At 61.6% G+C, this 26,726-nt stretch overlaps 1 protein-coding gene across 1 annotated transcript; it reads right to left on the bottom strand.

Annotated features, from left to right (window-relative positions):
- Nucleotides 1-733: 733 nt before the first annotated feature.
- On the bottom strand, nt 734-21,309 carry FANK1 (fibronectin type III and ankyrin repeat domains 1). The gene is made up of 11 exons (XM_036337358.1): nt 21,279-21,309; nt 17,786-17,963; nt 15,629-15,753; nt 10,485-10,566; nt 8,968-9,042; nt 7,819-7,884; nt 3,647-3,812; nt 1,949-2,092; nt 1,180-1,257; nt 1,062-1,106; nt 734-949 (listed from the first exon to the last, which is right to left on the bottom strand). The coding sequence occupies exons 1-11, from the start codon at nt 21,307-21,309 to the stop codon at nt 824-826; spliced, it is 1,116 nt and encodes a 371-aa protein (XP_036193251.1). The 3' UTR covers nt 734-823.
- Nucleotides 21,310-26,726: the final 5,417 nt, after the last annotated feature.

Here is a 26,726-nt window from a genome sequence, read left to right as displayed (position 1 = left end):
AAACACACCAGGGGAAGAATCCCCGCAGGATCCTGGACAGCGTGGGGCCGGGGTGCGGGGGGGATGTGGGAGACCCGGGCATGTTTATGCAGCTCCGGTCCACGAATATTCCGTGTCTGAGTCCAAAAGGCACAAGTGCACCCGGCGTGGCTCAGTGGTTGAGCACCGACCTATGAACCAGAAGGTCAGGGTTCGATTCCCGGTCAGGGCACAGGCCCGTGTGGCAGGCTCGATCCCCGGTGTGGGGCGTGCAGGAGGCAGCCGATCCATGATTCTCTCTCATCATTGGTGTTTCTATCCCTCTCTCCCTCTCCCTGCCTCTCTGAAATCAATAAAAATATATTTTTTACAATAAAGAATTATATTTAAAAATGTATTAAGATAAAAAAAAATTTAACAATAGCCCTGGCCGGTTTGGCTTAGTGGATGGTGCGTCCGCCTGCGGACTCAAGGGTCCCAGGTTCGATTCCTGTCAAGGGCATGTACCTGGGTTTTGGGCACGTACCCAGTGGGGGGTGTGCAGGAGGCAGCTGATCGATGTTTCTCTCTCATGGATGTTTCTAACTCTCTATCCCTCTCCCTTCCTCTCTGTAAAAAAATCAATAAAATATATTTTTTTAAAAATTTAACAGTAGAAAAATAAATACATACATAAATGAATAGGGAATTTTTTTGAAAAGGCACAAGTGCCAGCAGACCCCCGCCCCGCGACGCCAGGGACGACACCGTCGCGCTCAGGTAAGAGGTGTATTTCAAAGTGGGGACGGTCGTATGTTACAAAAGTCACTGAATCTTCAACTAAATAAATACTCCAGCGTCTGGCTCAGAGGCGCAGGCTCTCCTTCTCCAGCTCCACAGCCACACTCGGCGTCCTGCCGGCGGGCAGCAGGGACAGCGACCTCCTGGGCTCCTGCCGGTTCCTCCTCTCCTCCAGCAGGGAGACCATGTTCTGGGTGGACAAGGACAGGGGGTGTGACTGGGGTGGTGGTTTCCAAAGCACGCGCTACGGGGCGGGGGTGGGGGTGGGCGGGAGGGGAGGGGAGGCGGCGGAGGGCACCCACCTGCCGGTCGAACACCCTGGCCATGTCCAGGATGCCTTTGCCAAACTGCAGGGAAACGACAGGGTGAGGCTGAGCGCGCGCTCTCTCCCCGGGGAAGGCCTGAGCGCGCGCCATTTACCTCGTTTCTCACATTTGCGTCTGCCCCTTTGTCCAGCAGCAACTGGACTAACTCCTCATGATTGTTCAGCACGGCCACCTGGGACAGAAGACAGAAACGCTGGGGTGAGCGGGCGCCTCGCTCCCCGCAGGGAGGGGGTCCCAGCTGTGGGTGAACCCGGGAAAGCCACTGGCGCCCCCAGAGGCAGGGGCCGTGGCAGCTGTGCAGGGCGGGCGGGCGTGTGTGCGGTCACTGCGGTGAGGACTGCGAAGGACACGGACGTGGACCCTGCCTTTCTCCACACGGAGGTGGCATCCCTGTATTAACAGATCTGTTTGGATCCTACAATGGCCTGGGGACCGGGGAAAGCAATTCTTAAAGAAAGAGTTGTGGTCCGGCCAGCGTGGCTCCGTGGCCGAGCATCGGCCCATGAACCAGATCACGGTTCGATTCCTGGTCAGGGCACAGGCCCAGGTTACGGACTCGGTCCCCAGTGAGGGGCGTGCAGGAGGCAGCCGATCCATGATTCTCTCTCATCACTGATGTTTCTATCTCTCTCTCCCTCCCTCTTCCTCTCTGAAATCAATAAAAATTATTTTTAAAAAAAGAAACAGTTGTGAAAAAGATACCAAAATACGATGGTGACATTGTCAGGCCTTTGTTAACAGGCCGATGGGGAGCCACACACACTCAGGCCCAGGGCTGGGACACAGCTGACGCCCAGAACCACCCGGTCATGGGGAACCCTGGCCTGACACCGAGGAAGGCCGTGCCCTGGCGAGGGGCCCACCATCAGGGGGGTCTTCCCGTCTTTGTCCTTCACGTTCACGTCGGCGCCGGCTTCGATCAGCAGGGAGGCGACCCTCTGGCTCCCCGAGACGGCGGACACTCTCATGAGGGGGGTCCAGCCCGAGCCAGCATCCATGGTGTCCACCTGGGAGGCCACAGGGCAGCTCAGGCTGGTTCCTTGTCCTTAAACGTGTTCACGGGAACTTATAAGAGAATGAGTATTTGCCCCATTTCCCCTCGTTTAGATACCATCTTCCTACACTCAGTCAGGCTGAGGGGGCTGTGCTCATGTGAGTCACGTTGACACGCGGGGAGAAGCGTGTTGGGGTCCCTGCGGCAGTGCTGAGTCGCCCCGGGAGACCCCACGGGGATCTTCACCCACGTCCACGCCTCAGAGACAGGCTCTCACAGCCCTCCCAGCAGCTCCCGGAGGCGGACTCCTCGGCCTCGCGTCTCGGCAGGCGGGTGAGATCAGGGCGCATCTCCCATGGCTCCTGCCTCCACGCCTGGCACTTCATTTCACTTCTTTGAAGTCTGGAACTCGGGCTTTCAGCGCGGTCAGCGGGAACCATGACGAGCTGCCCAGCTCCGTCCTCAGCAGCCCAGCTCGGCTCCCATCGCTCAGGCACAGCTGTGCCTCCCACCCCGCGAGCCCGGGCCACCCGCGTGCCCACCAGCCCGAAGGCACCGGGAGCTGGTGTCCTGGTCTTGGTGCAGCCGGCTCGGGCGTCGGAGGATTTTTGTAATGACTCCTCTTTAAAGCAAAGGAGAATGAAACCATCTAATTCTGGGAGCCACGGGAGCCATGGGAGCACGGGAGCCACGGGAGCCACGGGAGCCATGGGAGCACGGGAGCCACGGGAGCCAGGGAGCTGCGAGCGTCCCAGCGGCTCCATGTCTCAGGGTCTCCATCGCAGGCCCTGAGGCGTGTGGGCCGGTGCTGGGTGGCAGCCTGAAGGAGGAGGCGAAGGAGGCGGAGGAGGGAGGGCACGGACAGAGGACGCCGGTGTCGGGACAGGGGCAGGTCGGCCACGCTCTGGCCTCGGCTGGTCCTTCCTCCCCCCGGATGAGCCTGCACAGCCCTCGGAAGCCTGGCTCTCCTGTCAGCCCCACCATGACCTTCAGGAGCCTCTTGCTGGTCGGTCAGAGGTCCTCGGGCATCTCCAAGTCCCACTGTGAGGCCAGCACCTCCTGGGCCCTGGGCGGTGCCCCAAGCCCCGCCCGCACACCCCCAGCTAACCGCCCGAACCTCACAGTTAACGGCGGGGGGGGGGGGGGGAGGGGGGCATATTTCACAGCTAACGGGGAGACCGTTCCTCCCAGCTAACGGGGATGGGGGGCCATACCCTTCAGCTAATGGGTGCCCATACCCCGCAGCTAACAGGGGGGGCCGTACCCCGCAGCTAATGGGGGGCTATACCCTTCAGCTAATGGGTGCCCATACCCTGCAGCTAACAGGGGGGGCCGTACCCCGCAGCTAACGGGGGGGGGGGCCGTGCCTCGCAGCTAACGGGGGCCCGTACCTCGCAGCTAATGGGTGCCCGTACCCTGTAGCTAACAGGGGGGACCGTACTCCGCAGCTAACGGGGGGGGGGGGGCCGTGCCTTGCAGCTAACGGGGGCCCGTACCTTGCAGCTAATGGGGGGCCATACCCTTCAGCTAATCGGGGCCGTACCCCACAGCTAACGGGGGCCCGTACCTCGCAGCCGTCCTGCAGCATCCACTTGATGACGTGGCAGTGGCCGCCGTCGGCCGCCCAGTGCAGCGCCGTGCAGCCGCCCAGGTCGCGGGCCTTCCAGGAGGCGCCGTGCCGGCGGAGGCACTTCACCACGTCCAGGTGCCCCGCGTAGCAGGCGAGCATCAGGCTGCAGCGGGGAGGGGGCGCAGGCTGAGCGTGCCCACAGGCTCGGCCACGGTCCCCTCCCTGCTTTCCACCCGAGAAGGGGGTCCTGACGCCAGTGGGAGCATCAGGCAGACACCCAGCTCCCTGCCGGGTGCAGGAACGGGGGGATGAAGGCATTAGCCACGGGCGCTGCCCCCTCTCCTGTGGGGTGCTCCTCACCACCACCCTGTCTCCTGTGGGGTGTGCCTCACCACCATCCTCTCTCCTGTGGGGTGCACCTCCCCGAGCCCCCCTCTCCTGTGGGGTGCGCCTCCCCGATAACCCCCCTCCTGTGGGTGTGCCTCACCGCGCCCCCTCCTGTAAGTGGGGCTCCTCACCGCGCCCCCTCTCCTGTGGGTGTGCCTCACCGCGCCCCCTCTCCTGTGAGTGGGGCTCCTCACCGCGCCCCCTCTCCTGTGGGTGTGCCTCACCGCGCCCCCTCTCCTGTGAGTGGGGCTCCTCACCGCGCCCCCTCTCCTGTGGGTGTGCCTCACCGCGCCCCCCTCCTGTGGGTGTGCCTCACCGCGCCCCCCTCCTGTGGGTGTGCCTCACCGCGCCCCCCTCCTGTGGGTGTGCCTCACCGCGCCCCTCCTGTGGGTGGGGCTCACCGCGCCCCCTCCTGTGGGTGTGCCTCACCGCGCCCCCTCCTGTGGGTGTGCCTCACCGCGCCCCCTCCTGTGGGTGTGCCTCACTGCGCCCCCTCCTGTGGGTGTGCCTCACCGCGCCCCCTCCTGTGGGTGGGGCTCACCGCGCCCCCTCCTGTGGGTGTGCCTCACCGCGCCCCCCTCCTGTGGGTGTGCCTCACCGCGCCCCCTCCTGTGGGTGTGCCTCACCGCGCCCCCTCCTGTGGGTGTGCCTCACCGCGCCCCCTCCTGTGGGTGTGCCTCACCGCGCCCCCTCCTGTGGGTGTGCCTCACCGCGCCCCCTCCTGTGGGTGTGCCTCACCGCGCCCCCTCCTGTGGGTGGGGCTCACCGCGCCCCCTCCTGTGGGTGTGCCTCACCGCGCCCCCTCCTGTGGGTGTGCCTCACCGCGCCCCCCTCCTGTGGGTGTGCCTCACCGCGCCCCCCTCCTGTGGGTGTGCCTCACCGCGCCCCCTCCTGTGGGTGTGCCTCACCGCGCCCCCTCCTGTGGGTGTGCCTCACCGCGCCCCCTCCTGTGGGTGTGCCTCACCGCGCCCCCTCCTGTGGGTGTGCCTCACCGCGCCCCCTCCTGTGGGTGTGCCTCACCGCGCCCCCTCCTGTGGGTGGGGCTCACCGCGCCCCCTCCTGTGGGTGTGCCTCACCGCGCCCCCTCCTGTGGGTGTGCCTCACCGCGCCCCCTCCTGTGGGTGTGCCTCACCGCGCCCCCTCCTGTGGGTGTGCCTCACCGCGCCCCCCCTCCTGTGGGTGTGCCTCACCGCGCCCCCTCCTGTGGGTGTGCCTCACCGCGCCCCCTCCTGTGGGTGTGCCTCACCGCGCCCCCTCCTGTGGGTGTGCCTCACCGCGCCCCCTCTCCTGTGGGTGTGCCTCACCGCGCCCCCTCCTGTGGGTGTGCCTCACCGCGCCCCCTCCTGTGGGTGTGCCTCACCGCGCCCCCTCTCCTGTGGGTGTGCCTCACCGCGCCCCCTCCTGTGGGTGTGCCTCACCGCGCCCCCTCCTGTGGGTGGGGCTCACCGCGCCCCTCCTGTGGGTGGGGCTCACCGCGCCCCTCCTGTGGGTGGGGCTCACCGCGCCCCCTCCTGTGGGTGGGGCTCACCGCGCCCCTCCTGTGGGTGGGGCTCACCGCGCCCCTCCTGTGGGTGGGGCTCACTACACCTGCTGCTAAAGGAACTGCTCCAGCCTCTGCGTCCAAGCAATCGACGCGGGCAAAGCCCAGGAACACGTGCCCGGGAGTCGTGGGCGCGTCCTCCCCGCCCTCGCCTGTCCTCCCCGCCCTCACCTGTCCTCCCCGCGCTCTCCTGTCCTCCCCGCCCTCACCTGTCCTCCCCGCGCTCTCCTGTCCTCCCCGCGCTCTCCTGTCCTCCCCGCCCTCACCTGTCCTCCCCGCGCTCTCCTGTCCTCCCCGCCCTCACCTGTCCTCCCCGCGCTCACCTGTCCTCCCCGCCCTCACCTGTCCTCCCCGCCCTCACCTGTCCTCCCCGCCCTCACCTGTCCTCCCCGCGCTCACCTGTCCTCCCCGCGCTCACCTGTCCTCCCCGCCCTCACCTGTCCTCCCCGCCCTCACCTGTCCTCCCCGCCCTCACCTGTCCTCCCCGCGCTCTCCTGTCCTCCCCGCCCTCACCTGTCCTCCCCGCGCTCCCCTGTCCTCCCCGCGCTCACCTGTCCTCCCCGCCCTCACCTGTCCTCCCCGCCCTCACCTGTCCTCCCCGCCCTCACCTGTCCTCCCCGCCCTCACCTGTCCTCCCCGCGCTCCCCTGTCCTCCCCGCGCTCACCTGTCCTCCCCGCCCTCACCTGTCCTCCCCGCGCTCCTCTGTCCTCCCCGCGCTCTCCTGTCCTCCCCGCCCTCGCCTGTCCTCCCCGCGCTCCTCTGTCCTCCCCGCCCTCGCCTGTCCTCCCCGCACTCCTCTGTCCTCCCCGCCCTCGCCTGTCCTCCCCGCCCTCGCCTGTCCTCCCCGCGCTCCTCTGTCCTCCCCGCCTCGCCTGTCCTCCCCGCGCTCCTCTGTCCTCCCCGCGCTCTCCTGTCCTCCCCGCCCTCGCCTGTCCTCCCCGCGCTCCTCTGTCCTCCCCGCCCTCGCCTGTCCTCCCCGCGCTCCTCTGTCCTCCCCGCGCTCTCCTGTCCTCCCCGCCCTCGCCTGTCCTCCCCGCGCTCCTCTGTCCTCCCCGCCCTCGCCCTGTCCTCCCCGCACTCCTCTGTCCTCCCCGCCCTCGCCTGTCCTCCCCGCCCTCGCCTGTCCTCCCCGCCCTCGCCTGTCCTCCCCGCCCTCTCCTGTCCTCCCCGCCCTCTCCTGTCCTCCCCGCGCTCTCCTGTCCTCCCCGCCCTCGCCTGTCCTCCCCGCGCTCTCCTGTCCTCCCCGCCCTCGCCGGTCCTCCCCGCCCTCGCCTGTCCTCCCCGCGCTCTCCTGTCCTCCCCGCCCTCGCCTGTCCTCCCCGCCCTCGCCTGTCCTCCCCGCCCTCGCCTGTCCTCCCCGCCCTCGCCGGTCCTCCCCGCCCTCGCCTGTCCTCCCCGCGCTCTCCTGTCCTCCCCGCGCTCGCCTGTCCTCCCCGCCCTCGCCTGTCCTCCCCGCGCTCTCCTGTCCTCCCCGCCCTCGCCTGTCCTCCCCGCGCTGGCCTGTCCTCCCCGCCCTCGCCTGTCCTCCCCGCCCTCGCCTGTCCTCCCCGCCCTCACCTGTCCTCCCCGCCCTCTCCTGTCCTCCCCGCGCTCTCCTGTCCTCCCCGCCCTCGCCTGTCCTCCCCGCGCTCTCCTGTCCTCCCCGCCCTCGCCGGTCCTCCCCGCCCTCGCCTGTCCTCCCCGCGCTCTCCTGTCCTCCCCGCGCTCTCCTGTCCTCCCCGCCCTCGCCTGTCCTCCCCGCCCTCGCCTGTCCTCCCCGCCCTCGCCTGTCCTCCCCGCCCTCGCCGGTCCTCCCCGCCCTCGCCTGTCCTCCCCGCGCTCTCCTGTCCTCCCCGCGCTCGCCTGTCCTCCCCGCCCTCGCCTGTCCTCCCCGCGCTCTCCTGTCCTCCCCGCCCTCGCCTGTCCTCCCCGCGCTGGCCTGTCCTCCCCGCGCTCGCCTGTCCTCCCCGCGCTCGCCTGTCCTCCCCGCGCTCTCCTGTCCTCCCCGCCCTCGCCTGTCCTCCCCGCGCTCTCCTGTCCTCCCCGCCCTCACCTGTCCTCCCCGCGCTCTCCTGTCCTCCCCGCGCTCGCCTGTCCTCCCCGCGCTCCTCTGTCCTCCCCGCCCTCGCCTGTCCTCCCCGCGCTCTCCTGTCCTCCTCGCCCTCACCTGTCCTCCCCGCGCTCTCCTGTCCTCCCCGCGCTCGCCTGTCCTCCCCGCACTCGCCGGTCCTCCCCGCACTCGCCTGTCCTCCCCGCACTCGCCTGTCCTTGCCACTGCCGTTCCTCAGGTTCACGTCGGTGCCGTAAGAAATGAGGATTTTCACGAGCCTAAAGGAAACACGTGCAAACACGACCGTATAAGCAGCCGGGACGGGCAGGGACCCGCATCCAGGCGTCCGGTCAGAACGCACCAGGAGATGCAAGACACCACCCACAGCGCCTCCCTCCCAGCTCAGAGGCAGGCTGGCCTCGGAGACCCGCATCACTAAACCAGAAACCAGAACACTACCTCTCCCCACACCCCCCAAAAAAGGGGGGTACCCTTTCCAGGAATTATTCATTGAAAGCAAACTCTGCCTTGTCGTCGGAACCATCAAACTAGAGTTCGCTGTCACTTCAATAACCAGTTAAATATCTGTTACAGTGGCAGCACTTCATGAGAACGAAGTTCTATTTTGAAAAACTGGGTCATCGTTAAAATATAAATATGATTGAAAAACAAGCTGTTGGTATTTACGTCTCTCCGTGTGGAACAGAGAGGATGGCGTGGGTCACTGAGAATCAGGTCTCAGCAGCCCCCCGGGGAAGTATGTTTTCCAGAATTAATATCCTTCCTCCCTTTTTTAAAAAAAGAAATTTAAACTCCAACGACCAGTTTTCCAGGATATGGGAAGTGTGGCTCAATGGCGACCTCTCTCCCTCACCGTGTGCTTACGCACCTGCAGTCCCTCTGGCTGCTGTGTAACTTCAAGAGCCCAGTGAGTGTTGGGTGCAGTTTGGAAAGAGAAGAAAGTGGGGTTCCTCCCCACCCTCATCCTTCCTGCCCCAGCCTGGCTGCAGCCTTTGGAGAAGACTCCACCCATCACAGCAGGTAGGAGAGGAGGCCCCGCCCATCACTGCAGGTAGGAGAGGAGGCCCGCCCATCACTGCAGGTGGGAGAGGAGGCCCGCCCATCATTACAGGTAGGAGAGGAGGCCCGCCCATCACAGCAGGTAGGAGAGGAGGCCCGCCCATCACAGCAGGTAGGAGAGGAGGCCCGCCCATCATTACAGGTAGGAGAGGAGGCCCGCCCATCACTGCAGGTGGGAGAGGAGGCCCGCCCATCACTGCAGGTAGGAGAGGAGGACCGCCCATCACTGCAGGTGGGAGAGGAGGCCCGCCCATCACTGCAGGTGGGAGAGGTCCACCCACCTGGTGTAGCCTTTCTGTGCAGCCACCATCAGCGCGGTGAAGCCCAGCCTGTTGGGAACGTCCACCTTCACAGTGCTAGAAACAGAGAGGAGAGGTCAGCACGCCCCCCACGGCCGCCTGCAGACCTGCAGCTGACGTCCCTCTGGCCCAGGCGGCTGAAGCGGTTCATTCACTGAGAATCCCAGTTGCTTCCGGGCCACTGGCTTTTGTTGCCTTAGGCTGCCCCTGCTGAGTGCATTCAAATGCACAGGAAAGGAGAGAAAACCACTGTAATTCCACATCAAGCAGGCGCTCCCTTCAACTCGAAACATCCCCTGAGCTGATGAGACTATGGAGAACACAGCCCCTCAAATGACAGGGGGTCTCACCCGGGACTCGCAGCTCCGGGGACGGGAACCCCACTGGGGGCGCCCTGCTTTGCCCTGGTTCCCATGGCGCCCACCCGCAGGCAGGGCTGCTGCGGGGGAAGAAAGTGGGCCCCTTCACACCAGCTTAGCGCTTGGACTTTTGTGGGAACCTTCTCTTCCCAGAGGACAGAGCCACTAGTTCCAGAAGAATCCTTCCTCCTGGCCGGGTAGAGGAGGAACGCTTACCTTTCGCAGCAGCATGGAGGGACCTGGAGAACATTGCTCAGTGAACTAAGCCGGCAGACAAGGACAAGCCCCTAGGATGTCACTTACATGTGGAATCTAATGAACAAAATAGGCCAGACCGAGTGGGAACAGACTCGCGGATAAGAGAACAGGCTGCCGGCTGCCGGGGGGCGGGGGGCCGGGAGGAAAGGCGAAGGGGTTCAGCAAAGAAGAAACCTCCCCGACACAGACAACAGCAGGCTGACGACCAGAGGAGAGGGGGCGGGGGAGGGGCGGAGGGTACAGGGGCAGATGGTGACGGAGGGGCTTGACTCTGGGTGGTGAACACGCAGTACCACATGCAGGTGGTCTGTGGTAGGCTGTCCACCTGAAGCCTATGTACTTTATTCATCAATGTCACTCCCATAAACTCGATAGCATCTTTTTTAAAGGAAGTGGGAGCACAATCACAGCTACCACAGCACCAAAAAAAAGGAAAGAAAAAGGTCCCAGATAACTGTCCGCGTCTCACTCAAGAGGCAGCGTCACCCCCACCGGCCGCCCCGCAGCGCCCTCTCCCCGGGAGCTGGCGCCCTTTGCGTTAGAAACAGCCGGCTCATCCGGCGCCAGGTGGGGCTTTGGGGCTGAAACTGGCCTAGAGGCTACGGCAGGACTGCTGGGAAGAAAGGACTTCCGAGACCCGTCACTGCCTTTCTCGGTTCTCATTAAATAATTACCAAACGGAACACTGACACGGGGCGCGACCTTCGTCTTTATTAACGACGCTGAGCTCACATCGGTCACCTGAGACCCAGGTCGGAGCCCGGGTCAGAGGCGGGGGGACGCTCCGAAAATAAGATACAGCTGCGTCGTGCGTCTCTCTGCGCCGCGTGGGCGCCAGACACGTAGTAAAAGAGAAGCAAGAAGGAACGGCGGCGTCCTCACCCTCCTCGGAGGATTCTCAGCAGCAACTCCTCGTCGTTCACGTTGACCGCCCGATGGAGGTGCTCGCTGCTCAGGGGCTCTCCTGAGGAAGCAGACGGAGCGTCACCGTCACCGTCACCGTCACCGTCACCCTCACCGTCACCCTCACCGTCACCGTCACCGTCACCGTCACCACGGAAGCCCCGTCACAGCCTCCCTCCCCCCTCCGCCCGCCCGGGGGCAGTCCCTGTCCGCCTGCAAGGAGGGGCCTGCTATTCCAGGAAGCGAGCCTCACGTTTCCCACTCAGTGCTGTCGTTTACTGACACGGACCTTGTTTCCACGCGGTAAGAACATTTAGTCTGGCCGGCGTGGCTCCCGGGTTGAGCATGGACCTAGGAACCAGGCCCGGGTTGTGGGCTCCATCCCCAGTGGGGGGCGTGCCGGAGGCAGCCCATCCATGATTCTCTCTCATCATGGATGTTTCTCTCCCTCTCCCTCTCCCTTCCTCTCTCTCTAAAAAAATCAATTAAAATACTTTTTTAAAAAGAGAGGGAGAGAAGAACCTTCAGATTGTCCTAAAGGCCTGGGACATTCCCAAGCGAGGGAAGTATGGCTTCGCGGCTGGTCAGTCACATTGGAAATGGCCTCTCGGGTTCTGTGAGGCTGAGCAGGTGCCTGATGTGCAGGGAGGCGCTCCCACTGTCACACGCGCTGGGCGTCTCTGAACATCTTCACAACCAACAAAGAAGGCCGCTGCTGTAACAGCTTCAGTTCTCCCGGGAGAAAATGTCCGCATGGGCCTGTCTCCCCGGAGCTGGGGGGCAGGTGGGGGGGGGGGGCAGTGGCTCAGCCCAGAGAAGCAGGATGGGGTGACAAAGCCAAGTTAGGGGAGCGAGCCCACCAACGGGCGGGCGGAGCAGGAAGCCAGAGCCTGAGGGCCGCACAGGACAGGGAAGTGGGCAGGAGGCGGGGGGCCTTAGGGACAGGGGGCGGGATGGGAGGGGGGGGACAGGAACTCCCCAGAGAGAGAGGGGATAGAGGGCGGGCGCAGGGTGAGAGAATAAAGGGACGAGCGAAGGAAGCCACCGTTCAAGGCTCTGACTTCACGGCTTCATCTGCTTCATGTTCCAGGACTCCAGCTCCCGACAACCATGAGGAAGCTTCATGAAGTGAACGGTGAAGCTCAGCTCAGCGCCCGCGCGTCTAAGCGCCCAGCACGCGGCTGTGGTTGAGGGGACGGTCCCGGACCAGCAGCGGCCCCTGTTCTCACGCCCAGCCCCCTCTCCCGGCGCCCAGCCCTCCCACTCTGCGAACACCTGCCTGACCCACAGGCACGGAGTCTCGCCCATTCGTTCAGCAAGTGTTTCTTAGGGAACTCACAGGCCAGGCTTTGACCCGGGGTCCAGAGAGCTTGAGAGAAACGCGTTTCTCTCCCTTGCCCCTGACCCTGTGGTGCCCACTCTCAGCCTGCGGGTACTCTCAACCCTCAGCGGAAAGGCCGGCACCCACCCCGCTGTCCTCCCCCAGCACCGCCCCAGCCCGCCCCCAGCCTGCCCCTGGGGCTCAGCCCACCCCACCTGCCCTCTCGCCCTCCGGCCTCCGAGGGCGGCTGGCCCTGACCGCCAGACGGGAAGTAAGATGCCCTGTCCCTGCTCCCCGCGGAGGAAGGATGCCAGTCCCCAGCATAGGGGCCACAGTCTCCTGGCTTACGGCAAACTGGGGAGCAGGGAGGCAGAGGGATGAAGGGTCGCTGTCGGAGTGGCCTTTAGCTGGTACCCTTTCTCCTTTTTGGAAAAGAAATAATTTAAGCCCAGTTAAAAATGTTTTGGAATAACAATTCTGTCTGCCAGGGCAAACCCTAAAGACATTTCAGCCACGTCCTACCTCCTGCCCATCATCCCACACACATGTTCAGAGCAAAAGCTTCACATAAAAGCATTGAGAACTGTCCGAGGGCAGTGCCCAGCGCCCCAGGGAGGCCATGCCCAGCCGGGCGTTCCGCTGGGGGCCATGGGAAGGGGCAGGGCTTTGCCCCGGAGACACTTGGTCAAGGCTGATGACTGTTGGTTGTCACAGCTTAAGGGCTGGTGCTGCTGGCATCTAGCAGGTCAAGGCCAGATGTCCCTGAATGCCCTACAGTGCACAGGACGCCCCACAACCAGGAGCCACCCAGGCCCACGGCGCCAAGGTCAGAAACCTGGGCCCCAGGAACGACTCAAAATGCTCAGTTGTGAGACCCACGCTGCTTCCGTGGACCAGAGTGACCCACAAAGGCCTCCCCCCCCCTCACCTCCCGGAAAGGAGGAGGGGTGGCAGCGGGGGACGGTCTCATCTCCCCAAACAGCCCAGCTCCTGAGTCTCGTAAATATTCACAAACAAGTAATTTGCATAGAATCGTGGAGAAGAACACAGGAAGTTCATCCCCTTTCTACTAAGTTGTAGAAAATGGCCTCCCGGCTGCAGCCCTATTCACCAGGCTCTGACTGGGACTCGCACGGAGCTTTTCAGCTCCTTCAGCCACACCCCTGAGCGCGGGAGGCTGGGCGGCTGTCCCTGGCCCCCCTCCGGCCAGGGCCTCCCCGGGTGTTTAATGCGCTGAAGTAGCGGCCAGTTCCCTGGATGCATCCGCTCTGCTAAGTTTAAAAAAACATTTTGTTTTTGATTTAAGAATCGTGGACCAGCTGCCTCCTGCACGCCCCCCACTGGGGGTCAAGCCTGCAACCCGGGCCTGTGCCCTGACCAGGAATGAACCGTGACTGCCAGGTTCATAGGTCGGCGCTCAACCCCTGAGCCCTGCTGCCGGTCGCACTAGGTTTTGAACACAGCATCTCAAGGAAGTGAACCCACGGCGCCCACGGAGCGTGAGGGAGAGGCGCCTGCAGCCCGAAGAGCGCCAGACGGGCTGGTTTCCTGCGGTTGCGGTGGCGAGGCCTGTGAAGGCGCACGCAGCTCCCGGAGCCCGCCCCCTGCCCGGCAGCCGCTCCCGGGGTCACCGGTGGGCGCACCCCGCCCTGAGCGCGCAAGGCTTTGGCCCAGGAAACAAGTCGGGCTGGTGCCGAGCGGGAGGACGGGCGGGCAGGGCGCCCTGAAGCAGGTGTGGTTCACACGCGAGCACCGGCCCCAGCCCCTGGAGAGCTGGTCGGCGCCCTCGTCGTTTATCCCGGGGCAAAGCGGCACCTCCCGGAGGAGGGCAGTGGCCACGGTTCGCCGTTCCGCTGGCGGAGCCCCAGCACAGAGCAGCCCCAATGCCCCCCGGGCGGGAGGGACGGCGCTTCCTCCCCGTGGGCCTTACCCTCACGGCCACGGGAGGCCCAGCCACGGGGAGCCCGAGGCCTGCACCCGGGCAGGTGGGCTCGGCTTCACAGGCACTTGACGGGGACACGGGAGAGAAAGGCTCCTGCGTGCAGAGCAGAGCAGGTCTTCCCACGCCAGGCGAGAGGCCATTCAGGGCCAGCCACACGCTCCTCCCTCCGCGCCCAGCCCTCCCTCCAGGCCTGTGGGCCTGGCCCGGAATGGCCGTCAGTACGAGCCACGGGACGTAAGAAAGGCAGGCTTTGCCTTTTTCTAATGTTCGCCCCGAGGCTGCAATTACAGTGTGGGAGGGGGTCCCCAGGGCTCCCCTCGCTGCTGGGCCACGTGGGGCGGTGGGGGTGGGGGGGCAGGTGGTCCTCGGGAGGCCCTCCCTCGCTCCTGTGAGGGGGTCGCTGAGCTGCAGAGGTCATCACCGGGGTCAGTGCGCGGGGACGCCTGGCCTGGTGGGCGCTCCGGCTCCATGAGAAGCGGGAGTAAGTGCTGAGCGCACGGGAGAGGGATTCGCCGCTGAACAAGCAGCAGCTGTTTCTCCTTCCTTTGAAGGGCCCAGCTGATTAAAATCGCACGCCTCGTTTCAGCGCCTCCTGTGCTGTACCTGGGAAAAGGCTGTGCGTCCTGTATTCAAACACGGTCCGTGCTTTTTGATTCATTAAAGCACTTTCAAACCGAATGCAAATGACCAGCCCACGGGAGCGTTTCCGGGTTTTGTATAATGTGCACATGTTATTCCCATTTAGCAGGAGCCGTCTCCTTTAGAGGGTGGGCTTCGGGCTTCTAAACAACAGCTAAGGGAGCGGCAGCCAGGAGGGAGGGGCCTGGCCCACCTCCCAGGAGGGCCTGCGGGGGGGGGCGTCACTGTGCCGCGACCCCAGGGACCATCCCGCCACTACGCCCGCGGCAAGGAAGCTCCGGCTGCTGGGCCAACATCACCCGAAGCCTGTGCAGCCGATTCCGGACCACGCGGAACCTGGTCCCTCTAGCCCACACAGACCCGTCCCCGCACCGGGCTAAAGGGCACGTTTCAGAGCCACAGGGAGGAAGCACACACGCACGCACACGCCACACACATGCACACGCCACACGCATGCACGCACACCAATTGCTACATTGAATAACATTTTAAAATGACTTTTATCACGAGAGAATTGTTTCCTTTGTGAAACCAAAAATAATGAAAACAAGACTCGCCTGTTCCCAGTGAGCGGGCGAGAACGTTTGACAGTCTGACCTTCACCACATTCCAGGGCAGGAGTGGCACTGGGCGCCCACTTCCCTGCGCTGTCTGACACGCCCATCGGGGAGCACTCGCACCCTGTCTGCCCCGGGAGGGCGCGTGGGAGGCCTCCCTCCCTGTTCTGGGGGTGGAAGCAGCGCTGCTCTCCCTTCCAGACTCACAGCCCCCCTTCCCCCCCCACCCCCCCGGGCAGAGCCGCTCAGCCACGGCTCCGGGTTCCCTGGGAAAGGGGACCCCGCCCTTTCGTGCCCAATGTGCCCAGGGCGGCGCTGGCACAGAGCCAGCTCTGGCTGGTTACGCTGTCAGATGTCCCCAGAGATGCTGGGAGCGCACAGCCAGGAACCCAGAGGCCACCGGTTCCACTCCCGGCCGGGCACATGCCCGGGTGGCGGGTTCTGTCCCCTGTGGGGGGCCTGCAGGAGGCAGCTAATCAGTGATGTTTCTCTCTCATCGGTGTTTCTCTCTATCCTTCTCCTTTCCTCTCTAGAACATCAATAAAATGTCTTCTTAAAAAAGAAAAAGAAAAAAATGGAACCGTCTCTGCTGCTGGTGGGCCGAGCAGAAGGCACGTGCTCCGCCTGCCCGGGCCTTGGGCGGAGGGGCCGGGCCGATACTCACTGGCCGTGGACACGGAGACCGCCGGGCTGTGCGCAGACTCCCCCGCGGGGCTGGTGACCTTCAGGCGGAAGCGGTACAGGGTCCGCGGCTGCAGCCCCTCCACGACGTGCCTGGTGGCGTAGCCCCTGGACGAGGAGACACGGCACCGGTCACTGAGTACGTGATCCCCGACCGTCACAGGGGGGCGCCGGCGGGAGGGGCGCGGCAGTCTGAATGCTGCCTGTTCCGGCAGGTCTGGCCCTGGCCGCTGGCCACCTCCCGCACTGGCCTGCAGGACCTGGGGCGCCAGGGACAAGCCCCCGTGGCCCCCACGCCTCCCAGCAGGTGCCGCTAGGCCACAGCGCCAGCCCAGGGCAGACACGGCGCCACACGCAATGTCAGACGCTGCAGAAACGATCACGTTCACCCGTGACATCTGTCCTCCCTTAGCCAAGTTCACGTTGGAAACACAAGACCAGCCAGTCCACCAGCGTATTGTGCTCTCCAAGCTGGTCCTGGGGGGAGTGTGTCTGTCCGGTGCTGCGCCCCAGCGTCCAGACAGTGTCCAGCACCGGGGGGTCGGCTCACACACTGGGAGGGAATGACGGAGTGCAGGCGGTGGGCAGCGGAATCACGGGAGTCAGAGGTACACAGTGGGGGTAGATGTGACTTTGGCAGAGCAGAGGATGGGGGAGGGGGGACGATGAATTTGTCCAAACACGGGGAGCAGCTGAGCACACGTGTGGAAAGCTGAGGCGCGGCCACGGGCAGGAGGTCGCTCCCAGAATGAGGGGCAGGTTGTGGGGAACTGCGAAGGGCGCCGGGTGTCGGCCTAAGGAGCTGCCCCTTTGTCCTTCAGCCTTGGAGACCCATTGCAGACAATCCGGCAACAGGAAGATGGAAAGGAAAATGTAGGCCCGGCCAGTGTGGCTCAGTGGTTGGTTGAGTGTCGGCCTATGAACCGGGAGGTCATGGTTGAATCCCAATCAGGGCATGTGCCCTGGATCCCCAGTGTGGGGCGTGCAGGAGGCAGCCGATCCATGATTCTCTCTCATCATGGATGTTTCTATCTCTCTCCCTGTCCCTTCCTCTCTGACATCAATAAACATATTTTAAAAAGAAAAGGAAATTCAGGTAGCAAGGCAGGATAAAGGGATAAAAGGCAAGGAGACAGGGACAAGGCCACCTCAGTCAACCCGCCAGCGTGCTGGGCAGGTGCGGCCCTGGGGGTACAGCCAGGAGCAGCCCGAGCAGGGAGCCTGCAGCCACAGGGGGAGATGGCAGGGCCGAGGGGGAGGCCCAGCGGGAGTTGCGGAGGGAGCGCCCAGGGAGCTCGAGCTCGACCGCTGGCTGTGCGAGGAGAGGCCCGTCCAGGACGGCACACGGGGTCAGGACCTGAACGGAAACCAGCAAGTCGAGAAGAGGCCCTTGAACCCACCGTCCCAAGGCCGAGTGTCCAGCCAGCGCTTTGCAAAGCGGGCAGGGCTGGTCTGAAGGACACCGCGCCCTCCCCCCCCCCCAGCAGATCCGCAGTCTCGTGCTGCCACCTAGTGGCCGGGCCTGTGCCGCCGGGTCCACCAGGGAAAGCCAGCCAGCGCTTCCCAAGGGCTCTGGGCGCTGGGCTCTGAGGCCCCGACGCCGCCCCGTGGCACCAGGGCAGCACCCAGGTGCGCCCCCCGGACAGTCAGGGGAGACGCAAGGACACAGACGCAGGTCGGGCTGGTCCCTCCAGGGCGGGCGTCCCCGTCCCCCCGGCCCCCTGGCTGCCCAGCAGCGAGGATGTACATGAGACCCGCACGAGGGTCCTGGGGAGAAGAGATGGTGTCTCTCTCTTTCCCCATCGAAATCCTTACCGTGGGGGACCAGCCGCCATCTGCGGACAGACCCGCCTGGTGGGCACCCCGCTAATGCCACCAGCCCTCCTTCGATCCTGGCTCTACACGTTGGGGTGTAAATACACCAGTCGAGTTGCTCCAAGCCCAGGAAGCCCCCCGGGGCTCCGGAGGTGTGCCTTCAGGGTCACTGCCATTTCGCAAGAACCATAATGCCTAGAAGCACGAGTGCAGATGCTGCTGCCGACCCCCCCCTCTCCTTAACCTCCGCCCGGGTCACCTCAGAGGCCGCAGGCCCTGCGGCCGAGGGGGGAGCCAGGAGGCGGCAGGCGCGGCGAGCACCCACATGTAAATAGCCCCGTAGGTGTGCGTCCGGGGGTCCTCCTCCTCGATGGAGAACTGGGTCCACTGCCCCTGAGGCCCCTGCCGCTTCGCCGTCCTCGCCGGGTCCCAGTGCAGCTCGATGCTGTGATGGGTCACCCTGCCCACGACAGGGGCGTGAGGCTGTGCGGAGGGCGTGGTTTCTGAAAGAGAAGGAAACCGGCCTCAGGACCCCGTTCCTAAGGACGGAGGCCGGCTGAGTGTGCGAGGGGCACGGGGACCGGGCGTGCGAGGAGCCCCCTCCCCGTGACCTGGGCGACCTCTGAGCCGCTCAGTGGCCGGGCCTCAGCAGGTGCAGAGCCACCACGTCCTCCCACCGACCGACGGGGTCACGCCCGGCAACACCGGGCTTCATGCCCGGCCCACGGGGCGCAGGGGTTGAGCGGCGACCTATGAGCCAGGAGGTCAGGGTTCGAGTCCCGGTCAGGGCACAGGCCCGGGTTGCAGGCTCCATCCCCAGTAGGGGGCGTGCAGGAGGCAGCCCATCAATGGTGCACTCTCATCATTGATGTTTCTCTCTCTCTCCCTCTCCCTTCCTCTCTGAAATCAGTAAGATTTATATATTTTAAAAACACCGGGCTTCACTCCCGGCCCCCCACAGGCCGGCTGACGTCTCAGACTAGTGAGGCTGCTGCGTGAGTTGATGGACACGGAGCTGCTCTCTCCCTCGGTGAACTGGCTGGTCGACCAAGATGAGACAAGTGACGCAGCTGGTCCCAGTACGGGTGACACAGATGACAGAGGTGGGTGTCTATTCCATATCAACATTCTTACAAGCCAACCAGGAAAAAACCAAAGGCTCCGGTCACCCCAGGCAAGGTGAGCCGTGCACGAAGCAGCAAAAGCAAATGGCCGACGTGGCCTCCAGAGAGAGGCTCAGGTGCCCTGGCAGCTTCTCCGTGAAGCCAGACGCAGGCGGACAGGGCGGCCGCAATCCTCAGCATTTCCCCGGCCGCGCCGGGAGCCTGTGCCTCAACACCGGCCTGGGAATGCCCACGGAATGACCCACCCAGAAGGCACCAGCGCGTGGAAACGGACCAGGTCGCTCCGATGGGGACGAGATGAGCCAGGCTGCATCCACGCAATGAAACCCCACTTGGCAATAAAAAACACACCAAACAATTGATACCTGAAATTGACTCCAAGTACAGGGGCGCCATGTGGAAGTCGTGCTGGCAGTGACCTCGAGGGGAGGACAAGCAGCTGCGGGAAACCCGCCCAGGCCATCTGACCGCAGATGGGCCAGGCGGTGCCGGGCGCCAGGCCCCGGACCGGGTGTGTGTCACTGACACGCCCTCCTTTGGGCAACCGCAAAGGGCGCGCGCTTCGGTGTCGTGCAGAGTGAGCGACCACCATGGTGTGGACGTGGTCAGACAGGACGGGGCGCCAGGCCCACCTGTGAAAGCATGTGTTGGGCATTACACTTCCCGTAACAATCTTGTCTCCTAGCAACCGCCAGCTCAGAACGGCTCGGGGACCGGAGACATGTGTGTTGCTTAAAAGGCCTCGTCGTTTGGATCCTTCCCCTTTTTAGGAAACAAAGACTGGTGATAACGGGGCTTGTTGTCAGCAGATATTTTTGTTTTATGTTTCCATGATTTTCTGCACTTCACTCCGTGTGGGGGTTTTCTTGGGAGTTTGGGAAATTCCGAGCGTGTGCTCTCACACTCTCGCATGGAGCGTGGACGCTGCGTGTTAAGCAGGTGACAATGACTCAGCAGCAGCTCCCGGGACCACCCGGGACATTGCTCAGGTCCGACCCGGGACGATTCTTTGGGAGGTTCTGAACCGGCCAGGCTCGTCATCTCCCAGAGCGACCAGCCGCGTCGCCAATGTTTTGGTAGCTTTTTCTCTCCCTGGAGCTTTCAGATCTCAGAGTAAATAAAGACACTGGCGCACAAGCAATAAGAAGACGTGAGGGAGAGAGGTCGGCCATGCCCAGCGCAGGGAAGAGGAAGGAGGTGGTAGAAGTTCTATTTGTTTCCTCCTTCAATGGAAAAGCTCTCCAGGTAGTTTGCAGTGCAGCTGTCAGTACTTAAACAGGGAACAGCAAACCGGTTTTAGCTCCTGTGCAAACAGGGTCAGGGCGGGCCACCCGCGGGAGCTGGGTCACGCGGACCTGGGTGGGAAAGGTCTGCAGCAGCTGCCAGGGCGTGGCCACAGGCGGGGGCGGGGGCCCAGGGGCGGGGCGGGGTCACACGTGGGGGGAGGGGAGGGCTGTTGATCCCACACTAAATCCATCAGGCACCAAAGGTGATCCGGGCAGATTCCCCAGCTCTCACTGCATTTCATTCCAGAAAACCAGCCTCTCCTGTGGCCGTGATGGCAATGACTTTGTACCAAACGTCATGCAGAACTGACGCCTTGCCCTGCCGGGAAGGGACACCACCTTGCCTGTGTAACACGGCGTCCTTGTCAAAACATGTAACTGAAAGCATCGGCCTGGAACATGCTATGGGACAACTGGCCGGCTGCCTCGTAATGTCAGCAACACGGAAGAGAGAGAGTGCATCCGTGAGACTGCCCGGGATGAGGGGGCTGGAGGAACATGACAATTACATGCAGCGGGTAATCCTGGGCCGGGTCCTGGTTGTCTGCAAAGGAGCAAGACCATCCCCAGTCGGTGTGCTCAGTGGGTAGAGCGTCGGCCTGCGGACTGAAGGGTCCCGGGTTTGATTCCAGTCAAGGGCACAGGCCCGGGTTGCGGACTCGATCCCCAGTAGGGGGCGTGCAGGAGGTAGCCGATCAATGATTCTCATCATTGATGTTTCTATCTCTCTCTCCCTTTCTCTCTGAAATCAATAAATACATATTAAAAAACAAAGGCACAAGACCAGCAATGAAGGCGAGTAGGAAGACCCCAGGGAAACAGGAAGGGGGCTGCGGATGAGATAATGTCAGCACGCTGGGTTTAGGGGATGCGTTCGCAGTATTGGGGCCGCGTGGGAAATGCCCTAGTTCTTAGGAGAAACATCCGGAAGTATGTAGACTGAAGTGCAGGGATGTACACAAGTACCTTCAAATGTATGTGTGTGTGTGCATGCTGTGTGTGTGCATAGGTGTGTGTGTGTGTGTGTTCACATGTGTGTGGGTGGGTGTGCATGGGCGTGTGTGCGTTTGCATGTGTGTGTGCCCACGCACCCGCGCGCCTGGGGGAGGGGAGGCGAGAGGGAGAGAGAGAAAAGGAGAATCAGAGTGGGGAGGCCTGGGAGGAGGGGGTGAGGGGGGAAATGGGGGAACATCTGGAATTCCGTCAGCAATAAATAAATACATATATTTAAATAAATATTTTTAAAAGGGTGGGAGAGACTCAAATGTGGCAAACAGGCGTTCGTGTGTTCATTGCGTGACTGAACTATTTATTCTAGAAATCTGAACTCTTTCAAGATAAGAAGTACACGGATGTGCATCTACATGTGTGTCTACATGCCACACGTTAGGACAAGCTGCACACTCACGTGCATCTGGTGTGAGAACGGGCGCCGCCATCCCGGGTAGGAAGTGCTTTTCCCTGAAAAGGCCTGAGAGCCCCCCTCACTGCTCGCCGTGGGGAGCGGACCCCCAGCACAGCCGCCCTTGCGCGTCCCTGAGCCACAGGGAGGCGGGAAGTTGTTGTGGTGACTCCCTCTGCGGCGAGGCCCTTCCTGTACGGCTCCGAGGGGGTGGGAGCTGTGCGCCTGCGGGTCTCGCTCGCCTTCAGCTCAGAGCCCTTCGCGTGCCCAGTGCTCGTTTGGGAGGCTGTCCTGCCCCTGAGAGCACAAGCCCTGGGAGGCGAGGGCCAGCTCCAGTGTGGGCTGGGGGCGGGTAACAGGCAGCAGTTCCGAAGCGAGGGCGATGGTGGCGTCTCAGAGCCGGGTCGTAGGACAGGTAGGTGGCTGGCAGCGAGCACATCGGGGGCAGAGACCAGGAAGCGGAGGGTGTGAGGATGGGAGGACCGGCCGGAGGAGACAGCCTGGAAGGGGGCCGGGCACAGCTAAAGCCACTGGCACCTGGGGCCTGAGAGAAAGGAATGCTCCCACCTCCGGAAGGGGAATGCCCGGATGCAGGTGGGAGGGCCCTGGGATGCATCTCCCCGGGGTGCCCCGGCTTTCTCCCCACCCCCACCCCTGCCCCGTGAGCGTGGAGATGCACGGACACTGGACACCAGACACCGTGCGAGCTGTTTACTGGTAGCGCTTTGCACCACCTCCTGGGCCTGATGAGTCACTGGCCATGCCGGGGATGCAGGAATGCTCAGGCCCCTCCCTTAACCTGGTTGGCCAGCCGGGCCCTGGGCCTGGCTGGGCAGGTCCCCCAGCAGGCAAGCCCGAACAGGGCTTCCTGCTCCCGGCAGGAGACCACGGTCAGGTCCAAGGCATCAGAAGCAGACTTGCCCCGGGGGGTGGTGCTGGGTGAGCCCCAGCGCCTGGTGAGGCGCAGCTGCTGCCTGCGAGTGGGTTTGTGGGTTTGCCCCTTCCCGTGACCCGCTGAGCGTCGGAGGCCAGTGTTGTGATGAGTTGTCGTATTTTGATGGGGCTTTAAATGACAGCTGCTTATTTAGAAGGTGTTGCTTTGGAATTTTTTTAAAGTTTAAACCTGATTTATATAAGCATGTATTTCTTAATGATATTTGAATTATAACCTAATCGATAGAACGAATATTCTTCAGGGGCCAAGACTACTTGAAAAAAATTGTTACACAGACTTTTAAAAACATTCCCGGGTTAAGTAATTCATTACTCGGATTCCTACTGGTCGCCCGTGATGATGCCGACGTTTTGTACTTTGTTGGGTCTGTGACCCGGCAGTTCTTTGGTCCCCTGGCAGCAGTCAGATCGCGTGCCTAGTTCCTGTTTCCCTGGACAGAATGAGAGTCTTAAAGCGCCTGGTCGGGCAGGTAAAGAAGGCAGCGGGCCTGTGTGTCAGCCGCCTGACACAGAGGAGCCCATGTTACTGAACTTGACCTGAGGCCTTTGAACCTCACGGTGCACAGCCTTCTGCTGTGGAGGGAATGGCTTTCTTCTGAAAGCTCAGGGCAACCCAGAGAAGAACCTTCCGGAAGGCCCCCCGCTGCCCAAGCAGCTAAGGCCTGCGCCGGGCTCGCTTCGTGTCAGACACGGGCCGGCAGGCGGGCAGGCGGCCCCTCTCCACCACCGGCGCCCAGCGGGGGAAACATGTGTTTCCATTCACCAAAGACCTACACACCGCGAACCCGCAGGAAGAGATGGGCAGGGGCGCCGCTGCCTCCAGAGGCAGGGAAGGACGCTGAGGAGGTGACACTCAGCTAAGACCAGAGGACACTGAGTCAGACCTGCCAGGGCGGAGGCACGCGCCCCAGGCCGAGGGGAGACCCTGCCCTGCCCTCCAAGGAGCTGGATGCGTTGCAGGAACTGGAGGATGGATGTGCCTGAGTGCAACGCAGCCAAGACCATGTGCGGGATGAGTCTGAAGGGGCGGCCGGATCATAAGAACTTGGGAGCGATGTTGGCGGAGGAGAAACACAGTGACGTGCCGTCCCACAAGGGCACCCTCGGCCCCCAGGGGCAGACGGGCAGGGAGGGGAGAGAGAAACCCACCGAGCCTCCGGGGCCTGGAGATTCCAGCGGGACTGCAGGAGTGTGGGAAAGGGCTGCGCGGGGTGTGTCTGAAGGTGGAGGGAAGCAGCTGCGGCAGGTGGAGCTGCTGGGAGAGGCGGGGAGTGAGGGGTGAGGGAAGATGGCGAAGTCCTAGGCAAAGGTGAGGAAGACCCTGGAGAACAGGGTGGGACTTGGGAGAAAGAAGTCTTCCCTCCTCGACTGCAAGCCTCGGCCTCTTAGTCAGAAGGATAACTCAGCTCTCCACCTGCTACGCCTTTTCACAGTGGGGAGCTGGGGGGGGGGGGGTCAGGACGCTGCTGCCAGGCCTAAGCGAGGCCCAGGGCTGGTACAGGGCGTGTCTGGGGCAGCGACAACAGGCTTCCAAGTGCAGCTAGGGCTTATCTTGATGCTGCGCTTTATAAATATTCACTTTTTTTCACTCAGATGGTGTTCGCTCAGAGGATGGGGTGGGCTCAAGATCCTGAGAGGGAGGGCAGGAGACGCCCAGCGCCGCCCCCTGGTGGTGTCCCTCACTGAGAAATGAGGGACCAGAGACAGTGCTACGGAACACAAGTATTTTCTTTTTGGTGTCCATTTGCCCCGTTGTTTCACGCGTGGGTTATCTTCCCAAATGCGGCGTTAGTTGCAGTTCTCAACCTGTGGGTCGCGACCCTTTCACAGGGGTCGCCTAAGACCATCGGAAAACACATATATAATGACATACTGTTTTTGTGATTAATCACTATGCTTTGATTATGTTCAATTTGTCACAATGACATCGGGGGTCACCACAACATGAGGAACTGTATTAAAGGGCCGCGGCATCAGGAAGGTTGAGAACCACTGCCTAAACTTCAGGAAGAAAGTAATTAAAGACGTGGACGTGAAGCCAAGAGCCAAGGCAGTCGGAGCAGCCCAAGGTCATTTAACTCGCCCTTTCCCCAGGCCCTCCCTTGGGTGACTGACGAGTTCGGCAGCCCGTCTCCCAGCCTGTTGCCAGAGTGGGGCCAGCCCTGGGTCTGAAGGCTTGACGCTTACTGGGTTTTAATGACTCGGTTAATAAAGGTCTTGCCTAAAAGTAATAGAAACCGAAGTGTGGAAACGGGATGGGGAAGACTGGCTTGGGGTCAATTTCCAGCGGCTCCGTGGTGGTGTCCTTAGATCTGTGTTTAATCCTTAAAAGCAATGAAGAAGGCTCCTTCCTTGTAAGCATGTTCCGATGCCACAGTCAGCTACACTAGTAAGATGCGAAAACCCCTCGGTAACAGGTAGCATGCAAACACCAGCCTTAAAATGTTAGATGATATCGGCATAACAATATAATATGTTCTTAATAAACTGGTGGTCACAATGTAATTGTAGATGTATAATGGGAGCACTTGGTAATGCCATATCCATAGGGATCTCCAATATCTTTGAGACAATGAAATAACTTGAGTATCAGGTAAAATCTGATTGAAAATTAATTTTGAAGTTAAAAGGGACCTTTAAAAACCCCACTTATTAATCTTGTCTTTTTATTTTTTAATATATTTTTATTGACTTCAGAGAAGAAGGGAGAAGGAGAGAGAGATAGAAACATCAGTGATAAGAGAGAATCATGGATCGGCTGCCTCCTGCACACCCCACCCTGGGGATCTAGCTTGAAACCCAGGCTTGTACCCTTGCCTGGAATTGAACCTGGGATCCTTCAGTCTGCAGGCCAATGCTCTATCCATTGAGCAACACCGGCCAGGGCATCTTGTCCTTTTAAATAGTTAATAGCAGCGAGTGATTTAGTAAGTATTTATCCAAAATGGTGTTTATTAGACTGTGAAAGAATTTCCTAAGGTAAATGGTGTTTGAATTATTTAAGATTTAAATTGATACAAGTACTAATATTTAAGAATATGTAGAAAGGAATACATTTAGTTATTCGCCAAGCATAGATTACTGAAATATTTTCCACCTCAAAGTGCGTAATTCACATGTGTGACACATTTCTGACATAGTTTTCCAAAGCCTTCCTGATCTACCTCCTGTTGGCTTTTCCAGCCCTCTCTCTCTCTCTCTCTCTCTCTCTCTCTCTCTCTCTCTCTCTCCCTCTCTCCCTTCACCACCACCCCCCCGCCCCCCCCAGTCCTCTTAGCTGCAGCTTTACAACTCCGCCTCCTCTGAGCCTCAAGCCCACCCGCCTCCAGGCTCAGGCCCCTGCCTGGAACTCCTCGCCCTCTGCCTGTCCTTCTGTGGGTATTACCTCCTGCTATAGGCTGCCCAGCCCCCTTAGATCCCAGGTGGCTTCACTGGTTCTTGGGGAGCCTGTGCTCAGTTTTCCTGGGATGGCCCCACCACACTCCACCGTCAGCGCCCCCAGCCCCCAGAACAGTGTCTGGAACACAAGGTGCTGTGAGCCCTGCGCCTAAAGACAGTGAGCACTGCAGAACTGGAATGTACACATTGAGCCATGGCATAACGCGGAAGAAATAAAGTCCCTGTTTTTCAACTACCTTTCCCTTCCATTCATTTCTCCTCGACAGAACCGACACAGCCCGCCATCCGTTTGACAGGAGACAAACACTTGAGTCTGTGTGTTCGTCTTCTCTCAATAGCCCCGTGAAATGTAGAGGCCGGCACACGGCAGGACACTGGGTCAAATCAACTGCAGCAGCTGTAACTCGCAACTGTAACCTTCCTCCTCCGCAAATGAGTTTAAAAGCAAGTTGTAAAAATCTTGCTGGAAACTCATGACCTGAAGAAAATGCCAGCATTTCTCCCAGGGAATGGGTTTGGTCTAAGTACTTCCGCTTCTGAAACTGTAGCTCAGTGGTTGAGCGTGGACCTAGGAACCAGGAGGTCACGGTTCGATTCCCGGTCGGGGCACAGGCCCGGGTTGCGGCTGGATCCCCAGTGTGGGGCGTGCAGGGGGCAGCCGATCCATGATTCTCTCTCATCATGGATGTTTCTCTCTCTCCCTCTCCCTCTCCCTTCCTCTCTGAAATCAATAAAAATATATATATTTTAAAAACTGCACAGAAAAGCGGTTTTTGAGTGTCAAAGCTACAAAGGTTCAAGATCTTTGATTGTTGAAGTCTCTACAGAAAACACTGGTCTTGTTTCAGGAACGAAGGAACAATAAAGCCAGCCCAGGGAGAAGGCTGAGCGCTGGTCGCTAGAGAAGCTGAAAAGCAGCTACAGCTCCTGTGAGACCCGATAGTTGCGGAGCGCTCGCCGCTCGCCGGAGAAGGTGGGAGGCCTGAGAGGTGGTATTTTCCGCGGGTCCCGCTTGTAGAACCTTGGCCGGTAATCAAATACGCTTGGACAAAGCTCGACTTTTCTCCTCCTCTAATGAATGCACGACCCAGCCTCGCTGCA

Source organism: Myotis myotis, unplaced genomic scaffold (genome assembly GCF_014108235.1).
Source record: "Myotis myotis isolate mMyoMyo1 unplaced genomic scaffold, mMyoMyo1.p scaffold_m19_p_15, whole genome shotgun sequence".
Taxonomy (NCBI): domain Eukaryota; kingdom Metazoa; phylum Chordata; class Mammalia; order Chiroptera; family Vespertilionidae; genus Myotis; species Myotis myotis.
The sequence above is the reverse complement of the archived record's forward strand: the minus strand, read 5'-3'. Positions and strand labels throughout refer to the sequence as shown.